The 23,332-nt window shown below is 42.1% G+C and overlaps 2 protein-coding genes across 5 annotated transcripts; both read right to left on the bottom strand.

The window, feature by feature from the left end:
- Nucleotides 1-737: 737 nt before the first annotated feature.
- Nucleotides 738-4,630, bottom strand: LOC118395045 (signal-transducing adaptor protein 2-like). Of its 3 annotated transcripts, none has more exons than XM_035788825.1 (11): nucleotides 4,353-4,630; nucleotides 3,343-3,414; nucleotides 3,111-3,230; nucleotides 2,975-3,031; nucleotides 2,724-2,878; nucleotides 2,496-2,627; nucleotides 2,327-2,396; nucleotides 2,127-2,229; nucleotides 1,889-1,984; nucleotides 1,676-1,810; nucleotides 738-1,590 (listed from the first exon to the last, which is right to left on the bottom strand). In XM_035788825.1, exons 1-11 carry the CDS (start codon nucleotides 4,449-4,451, stop codon nucleotides 1,535-1,537), a joined length of 1,095 nt encoding a protein of 364 aa, XP_035644718.1. In that variant the 5' UTR covers nucleotides 4,452-4,630; the 3' UTR covers nucleotides 738-1,534. The 3 variants fall into 3 exon arrangements, with proteins under 3 accessions (XP_035644718.1, XP_035644719.1, XP_035644717.1); XM_035788826.2 differs by lacking the exon at nucleotides 4,353-4,630 and adding an exon at nucleotides 4,021-4,232; XM_035788824.1 differs by lacking the exon at nucleotides 4,353-4,630 and adding an exon at nucleotides 3,553-3,723.
- A 350-nt stretch (nucleotides 4,631-4,980) lies between these two features.
- Nucleotides 4,981-22,579, bottom strand: LOC118395044 (endophilin-A2-like). Of its 2 annotated transcripts, XM_035788822.2 has the most exons (9): nucleotides 22,406-22,579; nucleotides 13,656-13,724; nucleotides 13,332-13,548; nucleotides 13,005-13,138; nucleotides 12,739-12,897; nucleotides 8,704-8,807; nucleotides 8,312-8,427; nucleotides 8,149-8,208; nucleotides 4,981-7,708 (listed from the first exon to the last, which is right to left on the bottom strand). In XM_035788822.2, the coding sequence occupies exons 1-9, from the start codon at nucleotides 22,448-22,450 to the stop codon at nucleotides 7,524-7,526; spliced, it is 1,089 nt and encodes a 362-aa protein (XP_035644715.2). In that variant the 5' UTR covers nucleotides 22,451-22,579; the 3' UTR covers nucleotides 4,981-7,523. The 2 variants fall into 2 exon arrangements, with proteins under 2 accessions (XP_035644715.2, XP_035644716.2); XM_035788823.2 differs by lacking the exon at nucleotides 8,149-8,208.
- Nucleotides 22,580-23,332: the final 753 nt, after the last annotated feature.

Genomic DNA, 23,332 nt, shown 5'->3' with positions numbered 1-23,332 from the left:
CCATTTATTTAATATCCTTGAATAGGACATCTTATAAATACCACTGATGTTTTTCTTAAACAACACTGACCAACACCCAGGACATAGAGAGTATTGTACAAGACAATGTACAGTGTAGTTCTGAGAGTCCAATAGAGGATGCACTCCCTCTGAATAAATCAGCCAATGATCACAGGGTTTGAGTTCCACTGGATTGTGCTTGTGTACCAGCCCACAACACCAAAGAACAAGAGGAGCAAATGCAATCAATGGTGTACAGTAAGCCTAAATTAAAAGACTTTCATACTTTGTTATTTGTTGCAACAGGACAAAGAACCTTTGAGGAGTAAAAAGTGTCCTAGCACCAGTAGGTCATAGCATCACACAGTAGCCTAGCCGATTAAACTCAACTCCATGATTTAAAAATGGAGTTGAGTGGTGACTAGTTTAGGCGGACTGGAGCTCCGACATCACATAAAATTACGTTTTTATCCAGATCTACTGATTTCAGCACCCAAAGAATCACCCACAATTGCACACAACATTGTTCTGTGTAATTGCGGCTATTCCTTGGGTGCTAAAATCAATTGTTTTTTATTTAAAAAACTACATTTTCGTGATGTTGGAGCTCCAGTCCGCCTACACTAATTGGCGCTCAACTCCATTGTGAATCATGGAGTTTAGTTGAGTATAGTCTGCTAACAATAGCCTAGGCCTAGCACACACACACACACGCGCACACACACACACACACACACACACTAGAAAATAAGGTTTTAAGTGAGTTGTAGCAACGACACACACAGTAGAGAAGGTTTAGTCAAGTGGAGCACCATACCGTCATTGCACCAACATAATACAATAGATTAGAGCATTGGCATTCTAGATGCACAAAAACAACTAGACATGTTTATCTCTAATCCAGTAGTCATTAACCCAGGACCTGGAAGGTCTGCAGTGATGTACAGGTTCAAGGTGTGCATGCTTTTGTTCCAGCCCAGCGATAACACACATGATTTAATTTATAAAGACTTCAATTAATTGATCCAGGTGTTAGTGTTGGGTTTGAACAAAAGCCTGCACACACACCCAGTAGCACTCCGGGACCAGGGTTGGTGACTACCGCTCTAGTCTCTCTCTCTCTTGTCTGGTTTCTCAAGCTTTTGGTGTTACTCTTTCTAGTCTCCAGTGTGGCGTCAGTTACATCAGCAGCAGGACAACAGACACGTTGGCTCAATCGGAACAATGGAGTGACAGGCTCAGTCATTGGTCCTTTGTATTTGTGTGCTCATCTAATGCTCAACCCCACTGGTTATCCCTTCTTGAAAACTGTTTTGAGGCTGCAATTTTAGGCTGCTGAACACAACTCAGGTGGATAAGATGCGTTACCCAAACATGGTGGGAAACACTTTGAAAGGTACTGTAGGACTGCGATCCATGAGGACCACCTATTCTGTAGTCCACCAATCAGAAGGCACAGGAAGAGAAGAAAGCTGCTGCTGCTGGTGGTGGTGGAAGAGTTTTGACCGCTAGTTGGCTGAGAAATTACAGGAAGTCAATCCTGACTGGTCCGTCTCTTCTCCAGTTTCATTTTGAGCTCCTCTGTGAGGCCTAGGGAGAGAGGAGTGAGACCTCTGTAGTATGAGAGTGCGTGTGGGAATGAGTGGATACATTGATTAGGACACATGCCACTCACTTTGTGCGAGGAGGGGGGAGGGGGAGAGAACAAGCCGTCTCATTGGGCTGCTGGGTGATGACGGTACTGGTGATGTCACAGCTGACAGAATACGGCGGTCAGGAGCGGGAGACCTGGGTAGGGGTTTCCATCGCTCTACACCAGGACAAACAGAGCGGTTAGTATGTGTGTGTGTGTGTGTGTGTGTGTGTGTAGTGTAGGTTTTCTGGGTACCTTGTTTGGGGGGTAGGGCGGGGGCTTTGGGTAGTGGGCTGGAAGGGGCACAGTGTAATATTCTCTCTCCATTCTCTTCATTGGACGAAACAAACGCTGAAGGCGACAAATACAAAACATCAATTAACTACATGAACGTTGGACAGAACCTCAGACACTGTATCTCTTAGGATTTCAATCAACACAGTGTGTAAGTGGAAATGTGTTGAGGATTAAAGTGTGCCCGTGTGAGTCTCACTGATGTTCTCCTCATAAGGTTCCTCCAGAAGAAAGGGCTGAAGGGTTCCTGCTGTCTTCTCCACCAGCGCATCGATGACATCATGAAGCGTAGCACAGGGAATCTAGAGTGGGAAAACACAGAGTTAGGACCCATGGAATAGCAAGATATGAGGCAAGACAACAATGTAGCATGTGTTTATGTGTGTGTGTTGGACTTACTGGGTTCTCAACGTCTATCACATATCCTCCCTGCTCCCTCTGAGTCACACGATAGTGTCTGAACACTGACCTGAGAGAGAGAGAGAGAAAAAACGCAATTGATGGATCAAATCAATCAAGAAAATGCTTGCAGATCTGTGTGTGTATATCTATGCTGAGTGGCCGTTACCCGTTGAGATCCTGGCGGGTGGTGACAGCCAACGAAGATCCGTCTCTGCCGGGCCTCAGCAGCATGTTGCCACAGTCTGGATGTCTCTCTAACAGAACTTCTGCCTCAGTCCTCGACACAGGCCGGAAACACCTATAGACACACAAAAACATATACCGCAGTTTCATATAGACACCTAAGTGTAACACATCTGCACTCACTTCATTGTCAGCAGTGTGTGTGACTCACGATGGGATCTCCCCTAGTAGAGGTACTGATAGGGGTGAGGGGGGAGCGCGGGTGGGGGTGCGTGCTGCTCTGCGTCTGTTCCTTTCTCGGTCCACCACCTCTCTCAGCATCTGCACCTGCCCCGGCAGCAACGTCAGACAGCTAGGCACACTCAGCTACAACAACCAATCACACACGGGGTTACTGACAGTTCAGGTATCAACCACCAATCAGACAGGATTATACTGTGATGTAGGGTGTATGATACTTACATCTACGACAGATTGGAGGAAGCCCTTCCATAGCTCTCGAGCCTCTAGATTGGCAACCTGGATAAGAGGAGAACAGAGAAGTGGTTGTTTCTCTCTGGCTGTGTGTGTGTGGGGGTGTGCATCTCTGTTTTATTACTGTGAGTTTTGTCTCGCCATCCTTCATGCGCAGTATGAGTCTAGCTGCCTCCAGGTTTCTGTCTCGGCTGCAGTCGTCTTTGAGTGAGACAAAGCCACTGAGATCCATCTTCTCCACATACTGCAACAGATAGACAAATTAACATATACAATAACTCATCCCTGAAAATGTACAAAGTGTTTAATGCACACACACACACACACACACACACACACACAGAGATAGCATTTACGTGAGTGTCCTTGGCATTATTAAAGAAGAAGAGGGTGTTCCCACACAGACAGGTCCACAGCCGCCGAGAGATCTGGGAACACATATGGACAGTTACACAGAGGGAATTAGAGTGCTTTAATATTTTCATAGAAAATTTAAACATTTATCATGGTTATAACATGAATTGTATTACATATATTCCCACACAGTTTATCTCCCTCACACACACTTTGGCCCAATAGTGATCCCAGGTCTCAGGGGATGAATCTGCACTACAGCTGTTGTCAATCTGTGGCCATGTGATCCTCCCTTCAACAGAGTGCACCTGAACCCCAGCCCAAATATCTGGTCTGTGTGTGTGTGTCTTTGTTCCACATTCCCCCATCACCTCCCTCCCAGCTGTGCCCAGGCAGTGTCATTATCATGCAGCACCACAACCCACACAGCTCAGCTGGGCTGACCACTGACACAACCCCATACTTCTCTCCTCTCCCATACTCCATAGCACAGCGGCACTACCACTCGGCGATAGGCATGGCCATAGTACAAGCAGCTGTCAAGCGTTTACAGTCGTCAAAAATCACTGTGCCAGCCCGAGCCTTCCTTTTCGGTTGAATAGGCCAATACCTTGAATCATTTGTGTTACTGACATAATGACAAATAATGTCTTGACTAGGCTACATTCACCGGGAAATACCTGTAGTGTTATCATTTTAAATTCAGTGGCCACTCTAACCCGAGGTTAATAGGAGGACGTTTAGTATACGCGCTTAATTAACTCGCACTCCAGTCGTCTGCAAGTAATCGTGCGCAATAAGCAAGTGTACCGCTAGATGAAAATCACTGCCAGCTTTTTCAAGACTCGCCCATTCGCACACAATAAGGAAGTTGACAGCTTTCGTAGACTGGGATTTCCAAGGAATTCGCCCCCGCCCGGTGCGCGCTATTTAGGCGACACTATGCAGCCACTCACACAGCATGCAATGCAATGCACCGACATTTGCACATAGGCAGTATGGCTGCACCTACCTTTTCTTTCGGTCCCCGTTTTTCCAGGTATCCTTCGTAGTAGCAGGGAGGGAGTTGAGCTCTCGTTCCCGAGCGCTGTTTGACTGGTGCAGCCGCCATGAGTATCGCTGGCTGGCTGGCTGGGCATAGACAGAGGACAAAGGGGCGCTTAGTAATTGGGAGAGATGACACGCCTTCCTCCGAAGAGATATCACCATGGATATCCGCCAACAGCTGGCTGTCGTGCACGTCCTTATGTGTCAGTCAGTATAGGATATGTCATTGTGTGGTTTATTGTGAAGTTTGCTTTGATTAGGCTTCTTCAGTAGGGTGAGAGATTGGTTGTGACATCTCAAATAGATTGCTTGTTTCACACCACCTGCGTGGACACTTATTCCAGAGCCTGACTGACCTATTCTTTTTTTTTTTTTGAAACCACTGATTAAATTATTCTATGAATTTAGGCTACAGTTAACGTCATAATGTCATTCAACATATGTGTAGAATATTGAAACTACACTGTATTAATGAAAGACTGAAAACAGTGTAATTCATATGTAAATGATATGCATAATGTGCATCCCCCAAAAATAAAACAATCCATCCAATCATGCATTGTAACCCTGAAGACACAACCAGCACACGGAGGGCCACTTCACTTTCCTTTATATTTATTTAACAAGTGAAAGGACCGCATCCTTTCCCCTTTACATCATAACAAAAATATACAATACACAGGAGATTATGACAATACAAAGATAATATAGAGAGAATCCATACAAAAAGATCACCCTGAATTGGTTCAAGCCTCGATCCCTAGAGTGTCACAGTTACAAAAAAAAAAAAGAGCCTCATAATGAGGCATTAAATCGCTAAACCAAGGCATTACCTATAGACACATGCAGGCTACTATCAATTTACACAGGACACCTTCCAATATGATTCTGTATATTAAAATAAAGTTAAGATAATACTTATTTTCATAATATCTAAATAATATGGTACTCCAGTAGGGGGGTTGGTAGATCTTACCCCAGCTCCGAATGTAGTGTGAAAAACATACACATATAATTCACCAGTGGCGTTAGAATAGTTGACAACGACACACGTCCACAAAAACTGACAAAAAGGTGGTCTGAACCCTTTGTTATATTATTAAATCGACACAGGTATAACGAGGTACTTGGCACACCATAATCCTCTCTTCCCCCTGCCTAGTTATTTTCAGTTAGGCTAGAGGACCATGGCACCTGCACCTAAACATTACTCACTGACAGAGGCCCTAAACCCAAAACCATGTCAACTCAACAAATAGAATAGACAACAAGAGAAACATGTAAACATTAAGATAACAGGAACATACCAAAATGATCTAGGGAAGGAGTGGAGAGAGATGGAGAGTTCTGTAGTGATGGGAGAGAGGCAGGGCTCGAGGGGGAGGATTAGGAGATGAGTGGGGTGGGGGTTAGGGATGACAATAGGGAGGGACCAGGGGCAGGTGTGAGAGAGGGGTAGGGGGGGAGGCAAGGGGGCATAGGAATGGGGGCAGGGGATGGGGGCAGAGAGCCAGAGAGTGGGGGTAGGGGATAAACTGTGCTATTTCTATATAAAAGATTATGCTCCAGTTCCACGGATGCCATGAATGAGTGAAACAACGAGATAACAAGGAGAACCAGTTATTGTCTGTGTGTAGAGTTCATATCTTTACAGTTCTGAGGCTCTGGGTTAAAGGTGGAACTGAAACTAGAACCGTTTGTAACACCCAGAAAAACACCAGTGTTTGGTCATATCCAGTACTCTGTCCACTCTTTCTCTCCCACACACACACACACTGGGGATGACACGTAAATACTCTAGAAAACCTGATAACATTCTCCAAGACACTGCCAGCCGTGTCAACAAGCGATGCATAAGGACATACACCTTACTGACTGTACATATACTAACTGTAGCAAGTCAATTATAGGCCACTATGGTATCAATCTCCACACAATTTAATATATATATTTTTTTAAACTTTGGTTTCAGCCCTCAGGCACAGAGACTAGGGTCATTGTCACAGGGTGCAGATTACTACAAATTTGTTTTAGAACACAAAAACATATTCAGAACTAAGGACTTTGGGTGAGAAATGCAAAATGTCCCCTTTTTGATAATTAGACCATGTAAAAGTTAGTGTAAGGCAGAGATACAGAGCAGAGGAAGGCAGAGAGGTATTGCAGACGGAGTCTATGAAAGGCAGCCTAGAGGCAGTAACAGTACTAAACAGAGATAGTGTTCAGAGACGTAGTACAACTCTGACCAGCAGAGCTGTGGGTATGCCAACAGAAAAGGACCAAGGACCAAGGACCATTCACTACAGTTATTCACTAGCCTAGGTGCCCAACCCCATATTGTTGCCTTACCAAGACAATGGCCACGTTGGCTTCAGTAGAAACAGGCTGGAAATCAGGCTAGTTATTCCACATACAAGCTGAACAATCACATTTTACAAGTATGGGATAGATTATGAGTTTGAAAAAAGGACCATGAAATGAACCATCAGGGGAGGAAACACGCAACAGGATCAGTATCTATTGCAACTCCATCCTACTGCTGACGGTACAACACTCAGACCAGCAGAGGGCAGCATATAAGTGCTAAAACGGAGCTCTAACGCTCCACATCTTGTGTTTGTATAGAAAAGAAAAGGGCGCGTGTGCATGGAAATTAAACATATTTAAACAATTCTGCCTAGAAATGAGGACAACGTAAAGTAAATGAGTGATTAAAAGGCAACAATGTCAAGGCTATTTTGCTGCCGTCCCCCATAGGTCTGCTTACAGTATAGCCTGGTAGTGTTCATAGGTACAGGTCACACATAATAACACAAACATCTCCTCTAGGAACCCCTTCTTCATATCTCCCGGTAAGGGAGGTGAAGGGTAGAAAGTGCACAGGTGCATAGAGAATGAAAACAAAGATACACCCAACCCCAATGTTGTACTAACTTTTGCCTCCATCAGCATCCTTATCCTGTCTCCCTCACTTTTTCTGTGCATCCACATTTGGGTGAATCTCAATCTAAAGTGACCTCTCTCCTCAGCTACTTTCCTCATGCCGAGATCTCCTTGTATTTAGACCAGTGACCCACTTCAGACAATTGAGATGCCCTCTCGTCTCCCTCTCCCTCCCTCTTCTCCTCTCTGAGCGTTACAGGGGCACTACCACTTCTACGTAGTTGTTGGGGAAGAATCCTGATTGGCCATGGAGTGTGCCCTCGAACCAGTTCTCGTCGATGCGGTTGGTCAGCGTGATGATGTCGCCCTCGTGGAAGCCCAGCTCACCCTCGTTCTCCGGCTCGAAGTCATATAATGCCTTAGCGCACGGCTCAGAGCCTGGGGACAGGGAAGGAGAGGAATGTGTTTGAAAGAGAAAAAGGAAACTTAAAAATGTTGCATTCTTCTGAAACACGGTTCGCATTTTCAAACCAGGACCACTTCCAGAGTTTAAATGAGGGAGATGCAGGAGAGGAACACTTCCGGAACCAGAACACTTTCAGAAACCTCCAAACCTCTGGGTTCAGAGGGATGAAGGGAACAGTTACCATCTACCAGATCCAGTGCACAGGGTTAGTTTAGTGGTTGTAGAGGCTGGGGCACGTGGGAGTGTGTGTTAGTGACCACCCATATACTCTTTGTGGTGACATGCAGGGGATGGGAGGGTTAAAGCATCCAACACACACCATTCCATGTTATTTAAAAAAAAAAAAACTCCCAAGGGGAGTCAATGAAATACCATTTAAGTGTCACTCTTTCAGACTCACACACACACTCACAGTGTTGATTGTTCTTCATGGACGGTGTACTATGAAAGGATGGAACTTCTACAAGGGGGGCTATACGTACAGAGAAAGATCAGTTCTGGGCTGGTGAGACAATAGATACACACAGACAGGGACAAAAACACGCACACCACACGCAGCTAAGGGCCAATCTTACCTGATGAGTAGGAAGGGGAGTATCCTCCGTTTGAGTGCTCCGGCTCTCCGTAGTCAAAGGAGGGTTGGGGTTTAGGAGTGTACTCACGCCTGGGGCGAGACTGGGCCTCGTTCACCCTGATACACACACAGGAGAGGGGATGACTCCAGTCACACACACGCAAACAGGGAAATACACACACACACACACACACACACACACACACACACACACACACACACACACACACACACACACACACACACACACACACACACACACACACACACACACACACACACACACACACACACACACACACACACACACACACACACACACACACACGGTGACAATCAACACAAACATCTTGAACTGAATTGTAGATGTCCACACACACAGAGCTTAAATACCGGTCTCGGAGTTTGTCAGTCAGCTCCTCCAGAACCTGCACGGCCTGTTTGTGATACTGCAGCTGGGACTCCACCAGAGAAGCCATCTGACTCACCTGCTCCACCTACACACAAGCACAGAAATCAGTCAGATGTATTATTTCTACAGGGGGACGGGACAAGAAATGCCATTACCATGGAACACTTAGGCACGTTTGCTTCATTGTTCTTCATTCTCTCCCCTCACAAGGCCTATTTTCTGACTCTCTAACACGTGTTGTACTCACTCCATACCTTGATGGAACAAGAAAGGTAAATACCTAACATGAGCCTCGTTTATAACAGTTGCGTAAATTTCACACAATTTCTGAAATGAATACGTATGTCTAAAAGTAAATCAGACCCGTCTTAAAACCGTGCGCACGTGAACAAGCATTATAACTCTGCCTGGAAAACGCCCTCCATTCACCTTTTATTGTGAAAACACCCTTTATTTGCTGCATAATCTGGAACTATTGGAATTAGGCCACGTCAGTTTCTAAAAGAAAGAGCAATGGCAAATTTGATCAAAATGTCATTGAAGGTGTTGGCAGAATTCTTTAATCTTTTACAGTCATTTATGCAGTATTTGGCAAAGGACTGACAGATTCTTAAATAAAATCTGCCGCTAATTGTTGTGGATCAGTCAGCAGAACGTTTGAATTCAATAATGTTTTAGATCGACTTTTACCCCAATCCTTAATATGCTGGACTGCCCGCAAGTTCTGAAACTATTCAAAAACATTGACATAACAGTAGGCTACTTACAGTAGTTGCATACATAGTGCCTTCGGAAAGTATTTAGACCCCTTTACTGTTTCCATATTTTGTTACAGCCCTATTCTAATATGGATTTTTTTTTAAAAATCCTCAATCTACACACAATACCCCATAATTACAGAGCGAAAACAGGTTTAGATATTTTTGCATATTTCTATACGTTGGAAACAGCAGCGCGAGGAACTGACTCAGTATATATATATATATATAAAACAGTCTAAAGTTTGGACACACCTACTCATTCCAGAGTTTCTTTATTTGGACTTTTTTCTAAATTGTAGAATAATAGTGAAGACATGAAAACGATGAAATAAGACATGGAGTCATACAGTAACCAAAAGTGGCATTGAAACACAGATTTTCACTCTTAGGCCTACTAACTGCCAATGGCTGCATCTTGTTTTTTATTCATCCCCCATTTGCACGCAATACAAAACTTTAACCACTAGAAAATGTGCGTACACATAGTCTAAAGTTTGCGTGGAGTGAAGCACATTCTTACGCCAAGTTCAGTTTTAATAAATGTCAACTTTTGTGGGAAAACTGGCGCATGGATGTTTTGGGGTATATTTTATACATACGCAACATTTATAAATGAGGCCCCAGGCCATCAGACGGGTTAGACATGTTCTCAGTTGCTAGTACCAACATTGCTGTGACATGACTCGCCAGCTATGTAGTCGTGGCAAGCGGACTGCATTCTGGTCCTGAAATACTCATCAAGGCTAATGCTAACCTTGATGCCAAATCTAGTGCTAATGCTAGCGATAGGGTATTATGGCTTGGGAGTATGAAACCTTATATGGCATGACGATCATACTAGCTCTGACCTTCTACCCAGACAACCAATGGAAAATAGGCTCCCTTTATTCCTTGTCACTGTTTATACTTGCTATTGAGAAGTTTAGGCACATACTGTATGTTTCTGTTAAGGGAGCACTTTACGACCAATTCATTTGTAAGAAGCACTATATATAGTATACAGGCAGTGGCGACCCATCATTCAGGTCAGGTGGGGCAGAGAGCCACCTGTTTAGCTAATATATATATATATATATATATATATATATGTGTGTATGTATATATATATATACACACACACACACACACACGTGTGTTTTGCATGTTATTTTGGCATTACTACGTGTCACTTATCAGTTTGCAAACTATGTAAAAAATGTATAATTGAGATAATAAAGCAGCATACAAACATTATCTATTTTTTGCTTTCTTGAGTAAGGAAGCTCCAAAATGCAGGCGTTTCAGCCTAGCTCAGTGTGGTGGTGGGGCAGCCAGTGGAAAATACAGAGCGTAGGGGTTGGTAATCTTCTTTACTTATGGGGACACTACGTCACCGCAAAATCTACAGGGAGAGCTAGAAAGTTCCAAGCCCCTTGGGTGCTGCGATAGATTTACATTAGAAGTGTCCATCTAAGAATGCTGAAGGTCATTGGCCACAAATAAAATGATGTCAAATCATGTAGCTTTGATTGGACTCATGTCGACATCATACTTTCAAAATATTAGCTATCAAGCCAGACACGCAGTCATGAATCACATCGACAATCTACTGGCAAATCCTCTTCAATCCTTGTCATATGAAGTGAAATGATAGGTTTTATCTATCCGTGCTATTCGGCCATAAACATTATACAACAAGTAGGAAATTGCAAATTCAACAATGAATGGTTAGGAAGGAATACGTCGCTAACTGCAAGCATTGCATGGCAATGACTATTTTCCTTCCGCTGCCTGCTATTCGATGGAGAGGGTGTGTGGTGGTCCAACGTTTCAATCCTTCTGACTTCAGTGAGTTCAAGACAACTGGGAACTCCCCCCGTAGCTAAGGAAGTAATACGAAGTGTATGTTGTGTAGTAAGCCGTTAGTAGCCCATGTGCCTCACCCTAATAATTTGGTCCCTTTCCCCTTACTGTTTTGACTTGGTGGTGCACATGTAGCCTATTGCCTGTTTTAGAGAAATATTGTTGAATATTGTAAGAGCATTTATTGTCTGCTTATATGCTCCCTTTATTTATCCTACAGTTCTGACTTGGTGTACTGGGAGAATACTGTAAGAACAGCCCATGTTCTGAATTCTGTCGATGTACATTTCAAAAGTGCTGAACAAACAGTTACATTGATTACGTCCGTCCTAGCTCTCTCGTCTTAAATCGAAATTACGGATGGCCTCTTTTCCGCTCATCGTTCCCTTATGCCATAGTTTGTACATCTCAATTGTCAGTAGAAACCACATTTGTTTAAGCAAGTCAGCCATATCAGCTATGTTTTTAAAAAAAGGCAGTAAATGAGGCAGAATGAACTGTTTCGCTGGTAAGGATTCACTACATGGTGCTTAAAATAAAGCTCTGCTGTTGGGACAGGTTTGTGTAGGCCCTAACAGTTCGTGGGCATAGTTTGTCACCGTTATAATGCAATGTTTAGTGTTGTGACCTTACTGGCATGCATTAAAAAAAAACAGCACAGCTTCAATGCACCTGGGCATAGATTCTACAAGTGTCTTAAACTATCGGAGAGATGCGAAACCATTCTTCCACTAGAAATTCAATAATTTGGTTGTCCCATAAGTGTTCAATTGGGTTGAGATCCGGTGACTGAGATGGTCATGGCATATGGTTTATATCGTTTTCATGCTCATCAAACCATTACGTGACCACTCGTGCCCTGTGGATGGGGGCTTTGTCATCCTATGTGGAAGCCAAAATATAGCCAAAATAATGGCCTATCGAGCATTTTTATACATGACCCTAAGCATGATGGGAAGTTAATTGGTTAATTAAATCTGGAACCAAACCTGTGTGGAGGCACCTGTTTTCAATATATTTTGTATCCCTAATTTACAAAAGTGTTTCCATTATTTTGGCAGTTACCTGTATATAATTTAGCAGACATTTATCCAAAGCGAGTTAGTCATGCGTGCATTTTTACGCCACTGCTACTCTGTTATTATCTATGCATAATCACTCTATCTACATGTACAGATTACCTTAATTACCTCGACTAACCAGTGCCCCCGCACACTGACTCTGTACCGGTACCCCCCTGTACATGTATATATATTTTACTGCTGCCCTTTAATTACTTGTTTCTTTTTATTTCTTATTCATATTTTCTTTAACTGCATTGTTGGTTAGTGGTTTGTAAGTAAGCGTTTCACTCTAAGGTCTACTACACCTGTAGTATTCGGCGCATTTGACTAATACAATTTGATGACTCACGTCAGTCTCCAGCAGGTTGTGCATGGAGCTCTCAGCCATCTCTTTGGACTCGTGGAACTTCTCCAGGGCCGATCTCAGCTCCTCGTCTGGAATCTTCCCCTGCCGCTTCTTCTTATAGTCGTAGTCCAGACGCCTGCCCTCCAGCTTCTTCAGATGATGCTGGGCAGGGAGAAGCAGAGAGCCCTCCCTTAGTTGATTTTGCAGGGTTAGAACAAAAATGTGTAACATTGGGGTAGAGTTGAGAATCACTCATTCTAGATCTGTACCTGGATATCTTTGATGTCCTTGTCGACGACGGCCTGCAGTGGGTCGATAAAGTTTTGCTTGACGTCGATATCCAGAGAGTCCTTGACTTCGGCCAGCCTCTTCATGGACTCGCCCACGTCCACCAGGGCCCCACCTACAGGACAAACATTTACATGAGTGGGTACACAATCCACTCAACTGCCACAAAGGACAATGTTCTTCTATTGAGTACTGTTTTGAGTGGTCATTACTTCATACATACACACACACCTGGAATTCTGTATTTTGAGGGGCAAAGGCTAAAATAAAAAACTTATGGCGATTTATGAAACCAATTTCTTTCTTACCAAAGTTGGTGTCCTCTCCCATCTCTCGTCCGAACTTGGCCATGCTCTCCCCCAGCAGCCCCTCAGCCTGGGGGTAGCCAGGGCTCTTCACCTGGCCCCGGATCTTAGACACTGTGTTCAGCATGGTCAGCTTGGCCCTGGACGCTGGGTTGGGCTGCAGGTACTCAGAGGTTTTAGAGATTAGATCCACCACCGCTTTGCTGGTAACATCTGCCCTCTGTGGGGAGGAGAGAAAGGGTAAGACAATTATGTACAACTTCCTTTAACAAAAACGGTTGTTTGTAGTACAGGAGGGTCGTTTTGTTAAGGAGAAAGAGCCCTTACCGTCTCCAAATCTTTGAAGTCTTCATCCAGCTTGGTTCCTTCTGCACCCCCCACCTTCTCACTCACCATCTACAAAGGACAAGGGAGGAGAATAATAAGTTGACTACAAGTCTCTTTCACATCCATTCTGCACGGGAATTTTCAATCACAACAAAGCAGTTTTTTTTCTTCTTCTTTCTTCTTCTTTCACCGACAGACAGGAACACTTTCAGACAAGAGACGTTCTCACACACACACACACAGACACACCCATGTGCACATGCACACACAATCACCAGAAGCTTTTGGTTGATTGGTAAGTAAGAATCACTCTTTTTTTAATATTCCTCCACCATGTGACTCAGTGCAGCTGTCTCCAGGGCATTTATCTCACTACATGCACACAGCAGATGGGTTAGTCAACCAGTCTTTACATTAGCAGTGTTCTTTCATCGAAGTCATGGAGACCCAGCGTATGCAGGCTTTCGCTCCATTCCAAAAGTTTTACACCACTGATTAAAACGTATCAACTAGTAACTACTCACCAACCTTAATAACCTGCCCATCAGTGTGCAATACACTCTCAAAGACCGTACGCCTGCTTCAGTCCTGCTTCAGCTGTTGCCATGAAGCGTGAAACAAGTTGCACCTGAAGTGCAATAACTGTTGCAGTTACCATAGTCACATAACCTGGTGTGCTCAATGCTGTCACATTACATGCTCAGTGGCCAGGTTTCAGCTACTGATAGCTGTAATCCACATGATGCTATATGACATAACATGTAGGACTGGGGGTGGGCCTGCCTGGGAGTGGGAACATATTTCTGGTGCTTTTGTTCATGTTATCAACACATCTCTCTGGTGTACGTTCACATGATGAGCACCAGCCATTTTGCAGGTTCTCCCTCCGTGCATTAATGCTGCCATAGCCTATTCCATGATCTGCGGTTCAAGATGTAGCAACAAGTAGGCTGCTAATTTTAAAACCCCAGCAGCAAAATGATCAACAAATGTTGCCAAGAGCCAACTCAAAATAAGTCCTCATATGACAGAGTCAATATTATGAAATGGAACAAACTAATGTATGGAGTTCAGTGACACAAAATGAAGCAATTATGTATTGGTTTTCAATGTCATAGGCATTGAAATTTGACATTACATAATTTCAAGTTCATGTTGACCGTGACTAACAAATGAGCTTGAACTGTGTCAGAGAGAGAAGAGGAAGCGCAAGAGTGTCTGTATATGCGTGTGTGCCAACAGACTGTTACTGACGTTGTATTGTACGTGCATAACACTTTGCATGTGAGTGAGTGTGTGATAGTGTGTGTGTGGAAGTGACTGTGTGTGTGTGTGTGTGTCTGTTTAATCGGCAGGCTGTTGACCTGATCGTTTCTCCTGGTAAAAATAACGACCCAGGAATCCGGTTTGGGCACTACTGCTGCGTAGCGAGATTTAGGAAACACACCATGGCCCACACCCACAAGCGAACAAGTCACCCCACCAGATACAGGGTAAGTAACACACCAACAGACTAGTGTTGCACGGTGTACCAATTAGAGGTCGACCGATTAGGATTTTTTAACGCCGATACTGATTATTGGAGGACCAAAAAAGCCGATACCGATTAATCAGCCGATTTTTACATTTATTGGTAATAATGACAATTACAACAATACTGAATTAACACTTATTTTAACTTAATATAATACATCAATAAATCCATTTAGCCTCAAATAAATAATGAAACATGTTCAATTGTGTAAATAATGCAAAAACAAAGTGTTGGAGAAGTAAAAGTGCAATATGTGCAAAGTAAAAAAGCTAACGTTTGAGTTCCTTGCTCAGAACATGAGAACACATGAAAGCTGGTGGTTCCTTTTAACATGAGACTTCAATATTCCAAGGTAAGAGGTTTTAGGTTGTAGTTAATATAGTATGTACAGGACTATTTTTCTCTATACCATTTGTATTTCATATACCTTTGACTATTGGATGTTCTTATAGGCACTATAGTATCGCCCCTACCTGGGCTCGAACCAAGAACACATCGACAACAGCCACACTCGAAGCAGCGTTACCCATCGCTCCACAAAAGCCACGGCCCTTGCAGAGCAAGGGGAATAACTACTCCAAGTCTCAGAGCGAGTGACATTTGAAACGCTATTAGCTCGCACCCCGCTAACTAGCTAGCCATTTCACATCGGTTACACCAGCCATTAGGCTGATCGGCTTGAAGTCATAAACAGTGCTGTGCTTGCGAAGAGCAAAACTCACGAAAGTGCTGTTTGAATGAATGCTTAAGAGCCTGCTGCTGCCTACCATCGCTCAGTCAGACTGCTCTATCAAATATCAAATCATAGACTTAATTATAACATTATAACACACAGAAATATGAGCCTTTGGTCATTAATATGGTCGAATCCGGAAACTATCATTTTGAAAACAAAACGTTTATAATTTCAGTGAAATCAGGAACCGTTCCGTATTTTATCTAACAGATGGCATCCCTAAGTCTAAATATTCTTGTTACATTGTACAACCTTCAATGTTATGTCATAATTACGTAAAATTCTGGCAAATTAGTTCACAATGAGCCAGGCTGCCCAAACTGTTGCATATACCCTGACTCTGCGTGCAATGAACGCTAGAGAAGTGACACCATTTCACCTGGTTAATATTGCCTTAATATATGCACATTTAAAAATATAAACTTCTGTGTATTGATTTTAAGAAAGGCATTGATGTTTATGGTTAGGTACAGTCACGCAACGCTTGTGCTTTTTTTTTTTTTTTTTACAAATGCGCTTTTGTTAATTCATCCCCAGTGTTGCATCGATTATATGCAACGCAGGAAACGCAAGATAAACTAGTAATATCAACCATGTGTAGTTAACTAGTGATTGAGTGATTGTTTTTTTTATAAGATAGGTTTAATGCTAGCTAGCAACTTACCTTGGGTTCTACTGCATTTGCGTAACAGGCAGGCTCCTCATGGAGTGCAATGAGAATAAGGTGGTTAGAGCGTTGGACTAGTTAACCGTAAGGTTGCAAGATTGAATCCCAGAGCTGACAAGGTGAAAATGTGTCGTTCTGCCACTGAACAAGGCAGTTAACCCACCGTTCCTAGGCCGTCATTGAAAATAAGAATGTGTTCTTAACTGACTTGCCTAGTTAAATAAAAGGTGTATATATATCTCATAACAATATATTTCATAACAATCGGAAATCGGTATTTTTGGACGCTGATATATATATATATTTTAAATAAATCAATTAAAATCGGCAAAATCAGCATCCAAAAATACCGATTTCCGATTGTTATGAAAACTTGAAATCGGCCCTAATTAAATCGGCCATTCCGATTAATTGGTCGACCTCTAGCACCAATACTTCAGAGCTTTTTCGAATACTACAACATTAAGAACGATCCGGTATTAGAATGTTACTTTTGGTTCTGCTATCAAACGTGTCTCACGTTTGGAAATCAACTAAATATACTGAACTAATTAGAAAAGCAACACATTTTCCCAAGGTTTTCATAAGACATGAACAGAACGCATCAGTGATTCGTATTCCCCGAAGTCTGTGTGTTTTAGCGGTGTGAGTATGTCTACCAGCTTGTGTAGCCATTAGGAATGTTAATGATAACCGTTTTCTGGTAGATGGAAAGGCTTTCCAAAAACCTTCTCAAGTTAAGTACAAACTAGCCTACACCTACCTACCTGGCAGAATCAGGATCATTTGCATCAATCAAGTGGGCATTTTTTTTTGCAAACTCCATGTGAGGTAAAGAAACACAGCTAAACAAAAACAGCCCTAGGTACAGGAGCACTTGAAATAAAGGCTAACTACACTCAAATCAATATTTAGAGTTTTACCAAACCTCAAAAATGGTATCCTATGTGATTTCAGCATGGTTGTGGACTTAAAAAAACAGAAGCATTGGATGCTCTATACATTTTTAAAAAGTGAAATTTTGAAAGCAAATCTCCCCCCACAAAAAAAAAAATCAGTCCATCTCCCCACTTAGTTTTTTTTCTCCTTCTGCAGTATCGTGATAGTATAGAGCCCTCAAACTCAACTCTGGACCTCAAAGCCTGTTCCACTGTGTTTTCCCCCGCAGTGCTGCCTTCTAAATCAGGGACTGATTTAGACTTGGGACACCAGGTGGGTGCAATTAATTATCAATGTTGAACATAAAATCAGCAGGCTCCAGCACTCGTAGGGTCAGAGTTGAATACCCCTGGTATAAAGTAGTGATACTAAAATTTGGGTATCGTGGTTAGGGTTGGGCCGATATGTGATTCAATAGAATATCGTGATATTTGACATTGACGATATATCGTGAAGTGTAAGACTATACTCTATTTGAAATGTACTAACCAAAATTAGGCAGTTTTATCAGTTATGCTGTATCAATATGTTGAAAATTACATCTAAATTGATGAACTAAGCTGTCATGACTCTCTCTCCTTAGTAAGGATCAAAGGCGCCAGATCAGCTCGGCACAAGACTGACAGATAGCCAGACCCCCCCACCAGAGAGGAAGGGGGGAGTTGGGCAGGTTTTATGACTTAATGCAGGTCGTAAACTTTCTCTCTCTTGCCCTGCAGTATTGAACAAAGGAATGTGCTGTGTATAAGAGAGAGACTCTTGCCAAAACTTCAACATCAGACACCGGGACATTATATTTCCACATCCAAACATTGGGGATGATGAGGGATGGAATAAGGAAAATGTCTATTTTGTGATGTCAGTAAAATTATCAGAAAGACTGTATAACAAGATAACTGTAACTCTGAAAGTGTACACGTCCTAGTTATCAGGTTTGCATCTAAATGTTGTATCAAATAAATTATGTAATAAGAACGCTGATTTTAGCCTTTAAATTAGATAATGGCTTTTCCTTTAAACCTGGGCCCAGTCAGTAACCACGCTCATGTGAGCACAGACATTGTGTCAACAGGACAGAACACCCTCCAAGGCCAGAGTTTGCTGAGAATTTAAATACAGGCCAGAGAATGTGAGGACTTGGTCCACACTAGAGGTTGACCGATTAATCGGAATGTCCGATTAATTGGGGCCGATTTCATGTTTTCATAACAATCGGAAATCGGTATTTTTGGGCGCCGATTTACGATTATTTAAAAAAAAGTTTTAATACCTTTTATTTAACTAGGCAAGTCAGTTAAGAACACATTCTTATTCTCAATGACTGCCTAGGAACTGTGGGTTAACTGCCTTGTTCAGGGGCAGAATGACAGATTTTCACCTTGTCAGCTCAGGGGTTTCAATCTTGCCACACAGTTCAATCAAACCACACAGTTAACTAGTCCAACGCTCTAACCATTGCACTCCACGAGTAGCCTGCCTGTTACGTGAATGCAGTAGAAGCCAAGGTAAATTGCTAGCTAGCATTAAACTTAACTTATCTTATTCAGTTTAGGGTTCGTCCATATTTACAAAGTCAACAACATTCAGAATGAGTGATATGAGGAAATTATTGATTAATGACTGGTATGATATCGATATATTCCCGAGTTAAACTTTTCCCGTGGTGCCCCAAAGTTAACTGTTACATGGTCAATTTAATTGAGTAATAATTAAACGTAGTAGGTAATTATTTGATGAATAGCATTCATCACATTAATGATAGCCACGTCACAACAAAGCCCTATTTTTTCACCATGTGAATAGGACTATAATATTGTAAATAAGCACAACAATTGCAGTCTGGAAACATTGTCATTAACGTGGCAAAACAGTTATATTGGATATTGTGATATTTGGAGCAGAATATCATAGAAGAGGTCTCCCAAATATCACCCAACCTTAATCGTGACAACACTACAACAGACTGCACTCGTATTTCCAAAACAAGCCCCTATAACATAGCAGATGGCCTCATAATAAGGGTACGCCGGAGTCTCTGCACACTCATGGGACATTTAATGACAGGGGCTTGAGGGTGACTAGGACCAGCCTAATTGGTGTCTATGCAAAATGACCTGTCTGAGACTAGGATATGCTGTAGAGGTGAGTGGTACAGTCAGAGGCCATTCCAGTTCACACACATACACACAAACACATTGTGTTACAGCAGTATTTATTGAGGGCCTCAAGTGTATTTACTTACAAAAACCTAATAGGCCCATTTCAACAGTTTCTCTCTCTCAAAGCTGTCAGATGACTTCCTTAGGACTATACAAACTGTTCTGTAGTTATTTCCCTTGATGCCAAATGCAGATTCTGTTCGTATCGGCAAGGGCTACAATGCATTTCATATCCGTTCAATAACAAACGTATTATTAGATAAGTGCTATTTTTAGTGTGACAACTACATCACACACTAAATTCCACAAAAGGGCATGTTGTATCTGGCAAGTAGAGACCGTGCTACTCATAGCGCGTGAGTGAGGAATTCACCTGTTGTATGGCTGGTAGACCCATGGAGTCAATCATGGTTACCAATCATCCCCATCCATATGCAAATTAGCACTATCACTTCAACTACAAGATAATTTGTCATGGAGATGAAGGGAATGGTAGAGGGGGAAGGGAATAGTTTGTAGAGAGAACAACAGTGTGGTGCGTCTGGAATAGAGGTCGACCGATTAATCGGAATGGCCAAAAAATTAGGGCCGATTTCAAGTTTTCAATAATCGGAAATCTGTATTTTTGGACACTGATTTTGCCTTCTTTTTTTTTTTTTTACACCTTTATTTAACTAGGCAAGTCAGTTAAGAACACATTGTTATTTTCAATGACGGCCTAGGAGCGGTGAGTTAACTGCCTCGTTCAGGGGCAGAACGACAGATTTTCCCCTTGTCAGCTCAGGGGATCCAACCTTACAGTTAACTAGTCCAACGCAATAACGACCTGCCTCTTGTTGCACTCCACAAGGAGACTGCCTGTTACGCGAATGCAGTAAGCCAAGGTAAGTTACTACCTAGCATTAAACTTATCTTATAAAAAAACAATCAATCAATCATAATCACTAGTTAACTACACATGGTTGATGATATTACTAGATATTATCTAGCGTGTCCTGCACTGCGTATAATCTGACTGATCATACAAGCATACAAGTATCTAAGTATCTGACTGAGCAGTGGTAGGCAGAAGCAGGCGCATAAACATTAATTCAAACAGCACTTTCGGCCCCTTGAATTTTATGACTTCATGACCTATCAACTCCCGAGATGAGGCTGGTGTAACCGAAGTTAAATGGCTGGCTAGTTAGCATGCGCTAATAGCGTTTCAAACGTCACTCGCTCTGAGTCTGTGGTTGTTTCCGTTGCTATGCATGGGTAGTGCTGCTTCGAGGGTGGCTGTTGTCGTTGTGTTTCTGGTTCGAGCCCAGGGAGGAGCGAGGAGAGGGACGGAAGCTATACTGTTACACTAGCAATACTAAAGTGTCTCTAAGAACATCCAATAGTCAAAGGTTAATGAAATCCAAATGGTATAGAGGTAAATAGTCTTATAATTCCTATAATAAACTACAACCTAAAATGTCTTACCTGGGAATATTGAAGACTCATGTTAAAAAGGAACCACCAACTTTCATATATTCTCATGTTCTGAGCAAGGAACTTAAACGTTAGCTTTCTTACATGGCACATATTGCACTTTTACTTTCTTCTCCAACACTTTATTTTTGCATTATTTAAACCAAATTGAACATGTTTCATTATTGATTTGAGGCTAAATTGATTTTGACATATTATATTAAGTTAAAATAAGTGTTCGTATTGTTGTAATTGTCATTATTACAAATACCTGTGTTTTTTACTTTATTATTAATAATAATCGGTATCGTTTTTTTTGGTCCTCCAATAATCCGTATCGGTATTGGCGTTGAAAAAAATCATAATTTGTCGACCTCTAGTCTAGAAGGAATGGAATGTCCCTCTCCATCCAGAAACACTACTTCCCTCCATCCCTCCCAACAAACGGACAGATGATGGTAACTTCAGTCAGAGGTGCATTCTCTGTAGTCATGACAATTGATATAGCAATGCAGGCTGTACAGATAAGCATCTGTAGTTTTACCAATATATTTAGCTATTATAATAAAATGTCCAAGACATCATCCCGACACACACTTGTTGGTTGAGCTCAGATAAAAAGGTTTAATGTCTCGTTCACTCACACAGCTAGTTTAATTCGCCTCTAGTCTACCCTGCTTTACCCATCCCTCCAATGGAAATCTGTCCGTAAACCCAGGCCAAGATGTATGTCAGGAGAGAGTGGCTGAATATTTAGCAGAGAATGGGGGGGGGTATTTAAATTGAGTCAAGTCAACATTCTGATACGAAACTCACTAGCTAATTTAGCTAACTATGCAAACATATAATGACATCGCTGCAATGGCGCTGTTTTCAAACGCGTTTTTTTTTTATGGCAAATTGAAACATTGTAGTAAGCTAGCCGTAGCAAATTTAAACATTGTGTCAATCGCATAACGACGCGACAAAGTAACTGCACAGTCAAGAGTTTCTAAACCGTGCTGAACTGACATCTAGTTAGCTGCTAACAGTAGCTAACTAACATACCCAACTCACCGGCGCTATGCCGATTTAACTTTGCGAGGACTTTACCCGTCCACCGAAGTTATCCATTAGACTAAATTAAAAGTTGAATAATTTAGATAAACATTTGGGTCACATATTTCCTCGTAAAAAAATAACATTAATAGCTTTTGCAGAAGTAAAGCTACCGCTAGCAAGCTAACGTTAGCCGAAGTAAAACAGTTGTTGTTCACTGACCTGGCTGGCTTTATAAAATTGTTTCTTGAAGCCTGCGACAGACATTTTTGCAGCAGGATATTAGTTTATTGATTTACGTGCAAGCGGCTTCAAAATAAATGCTGAAAGTTAGATTTTAGGAATAGCTCGCTGAAGTTTCTCTGCTGCTTTGACCATACACGTCTTCCAGATGGTTTATTTTATGCCTTGGTGAGTGGAACTTGCCTGGCAACCATACTTCCTGTAAGGAGTAGTAAAATCTGTGGCTAGATGACGATTTTGCAACTCCCACTATTGCCCAAGGGGATTAAAGTAACTGTCCAGTGTTCCCAGATGTATATGGAATATGACCTATAGTTACTTACAATATGAGTTAAATAGTTTTCCTTCCAAAATGTTTTTAATTAAGTATGTTACAAATAACCGTTTCCGTGTTGGATTGGTGTAAACCCAGTGCCACTACATGGCACAATGATGACAGCCCTTCTCTTTTTGAACACATCTAACTAGTTTTCCAGACACGGATTAAGCTAAAACCTAGTTATGAATTTGTAGAGCATGTATGAGTCATAAAACCCGGAAATGGTTCCAATCGTTTTTCCACCATTCATTCTTCCATCTGGGATTTTGTTTCATGTCGGTTTACCCTGGTGTGATGTTTTAACTTCGCAAATCTCTCTGGACAAGGTCAATTTTGGCAATAATTAGCATTGCACATTTTTGCAAGTAAATTGAGGTGAATATATGTTGAGAAAACTCACCTTGACCAAGAGAGAATTACATGGCTATCAAAAATGTCACGTTAAGGTACGCTTTTTTTTGTAATATTCACGAAGTGAAAAATGAACGGTGGAAAATCCATTGGAACCATGTATGTGTTTATGGGTGTTATGAGCATTCACTGTGGCTGACAATGGAAAATCTCTACCGAAATTGTATTTTTAGTTC

Source organism: Oncorhynchus keta, chromosome 15 (assembly GCF_023373465.1).
Source record: "Oncorhynchus keta strain PuntledgeMale-10-30-2019 chromosome 15, Oket_V2, whole genome shotgun sequence".
Lineage (NCBI taxonomy): Eukaryota > Metazoa > Chordata > Actinopteri > Salmoniformes > Salmonidae > Oncorhynchus > Oncorhynchus keta.
The sequence above is the reverse complement of the archived record's forward strand: the minus strand, read 5'-3'. Positions and strand labels throughout refer to the sequence as shown.

Excerpts from the sequence above, each read along its gene's own strand:
- LOC118395045 (XM_035788824.1), bottom strand. The coding sequence starts at position 3,708 with ATGGGGGAATGTGGAACAAAGACACACACACACAGACCAGATATTTGG. Across the intron at positions 3,032-3,110 it reads ATGGCGAGACAAAACTCACA|GTTGCCAATCTAGAGGCTCG; the intron begins GTAATAAAACAG and ends CCTCTTATCCAG. Across the intron at positions 2,628-2,723 it reads CTACTAGGGGAGATCCCATC|GTGTTTCCGGCCTGTGTCGA; the intron begins GTGAGTCACACA and ends GTGTGTCTATAG.
- LOC118395044 (XM_035788822.2), bottom strand. The coding sequence starts at position 22,450 with ATGTCTGTCGCAGGCTTCAAGAAACAATTTTATAAAGCCAGCCAG. Across the intron at positions 13,139-13,331 it reads GGGAGAGGACACCAACTTTG|GTGGGGCCCTGGTGGACGTG; the intron begins GTAAGAAAGAAA and ends TTTGTCCTGTAG. Across the intron at positions 7,709-8,148 it reads CATGAAGAACAATCAACACT|GCTCTGAGCCGTGCGCTAAG; the intron begins GTGAGTGTGTGT and ends CCCTGTCCCCAG.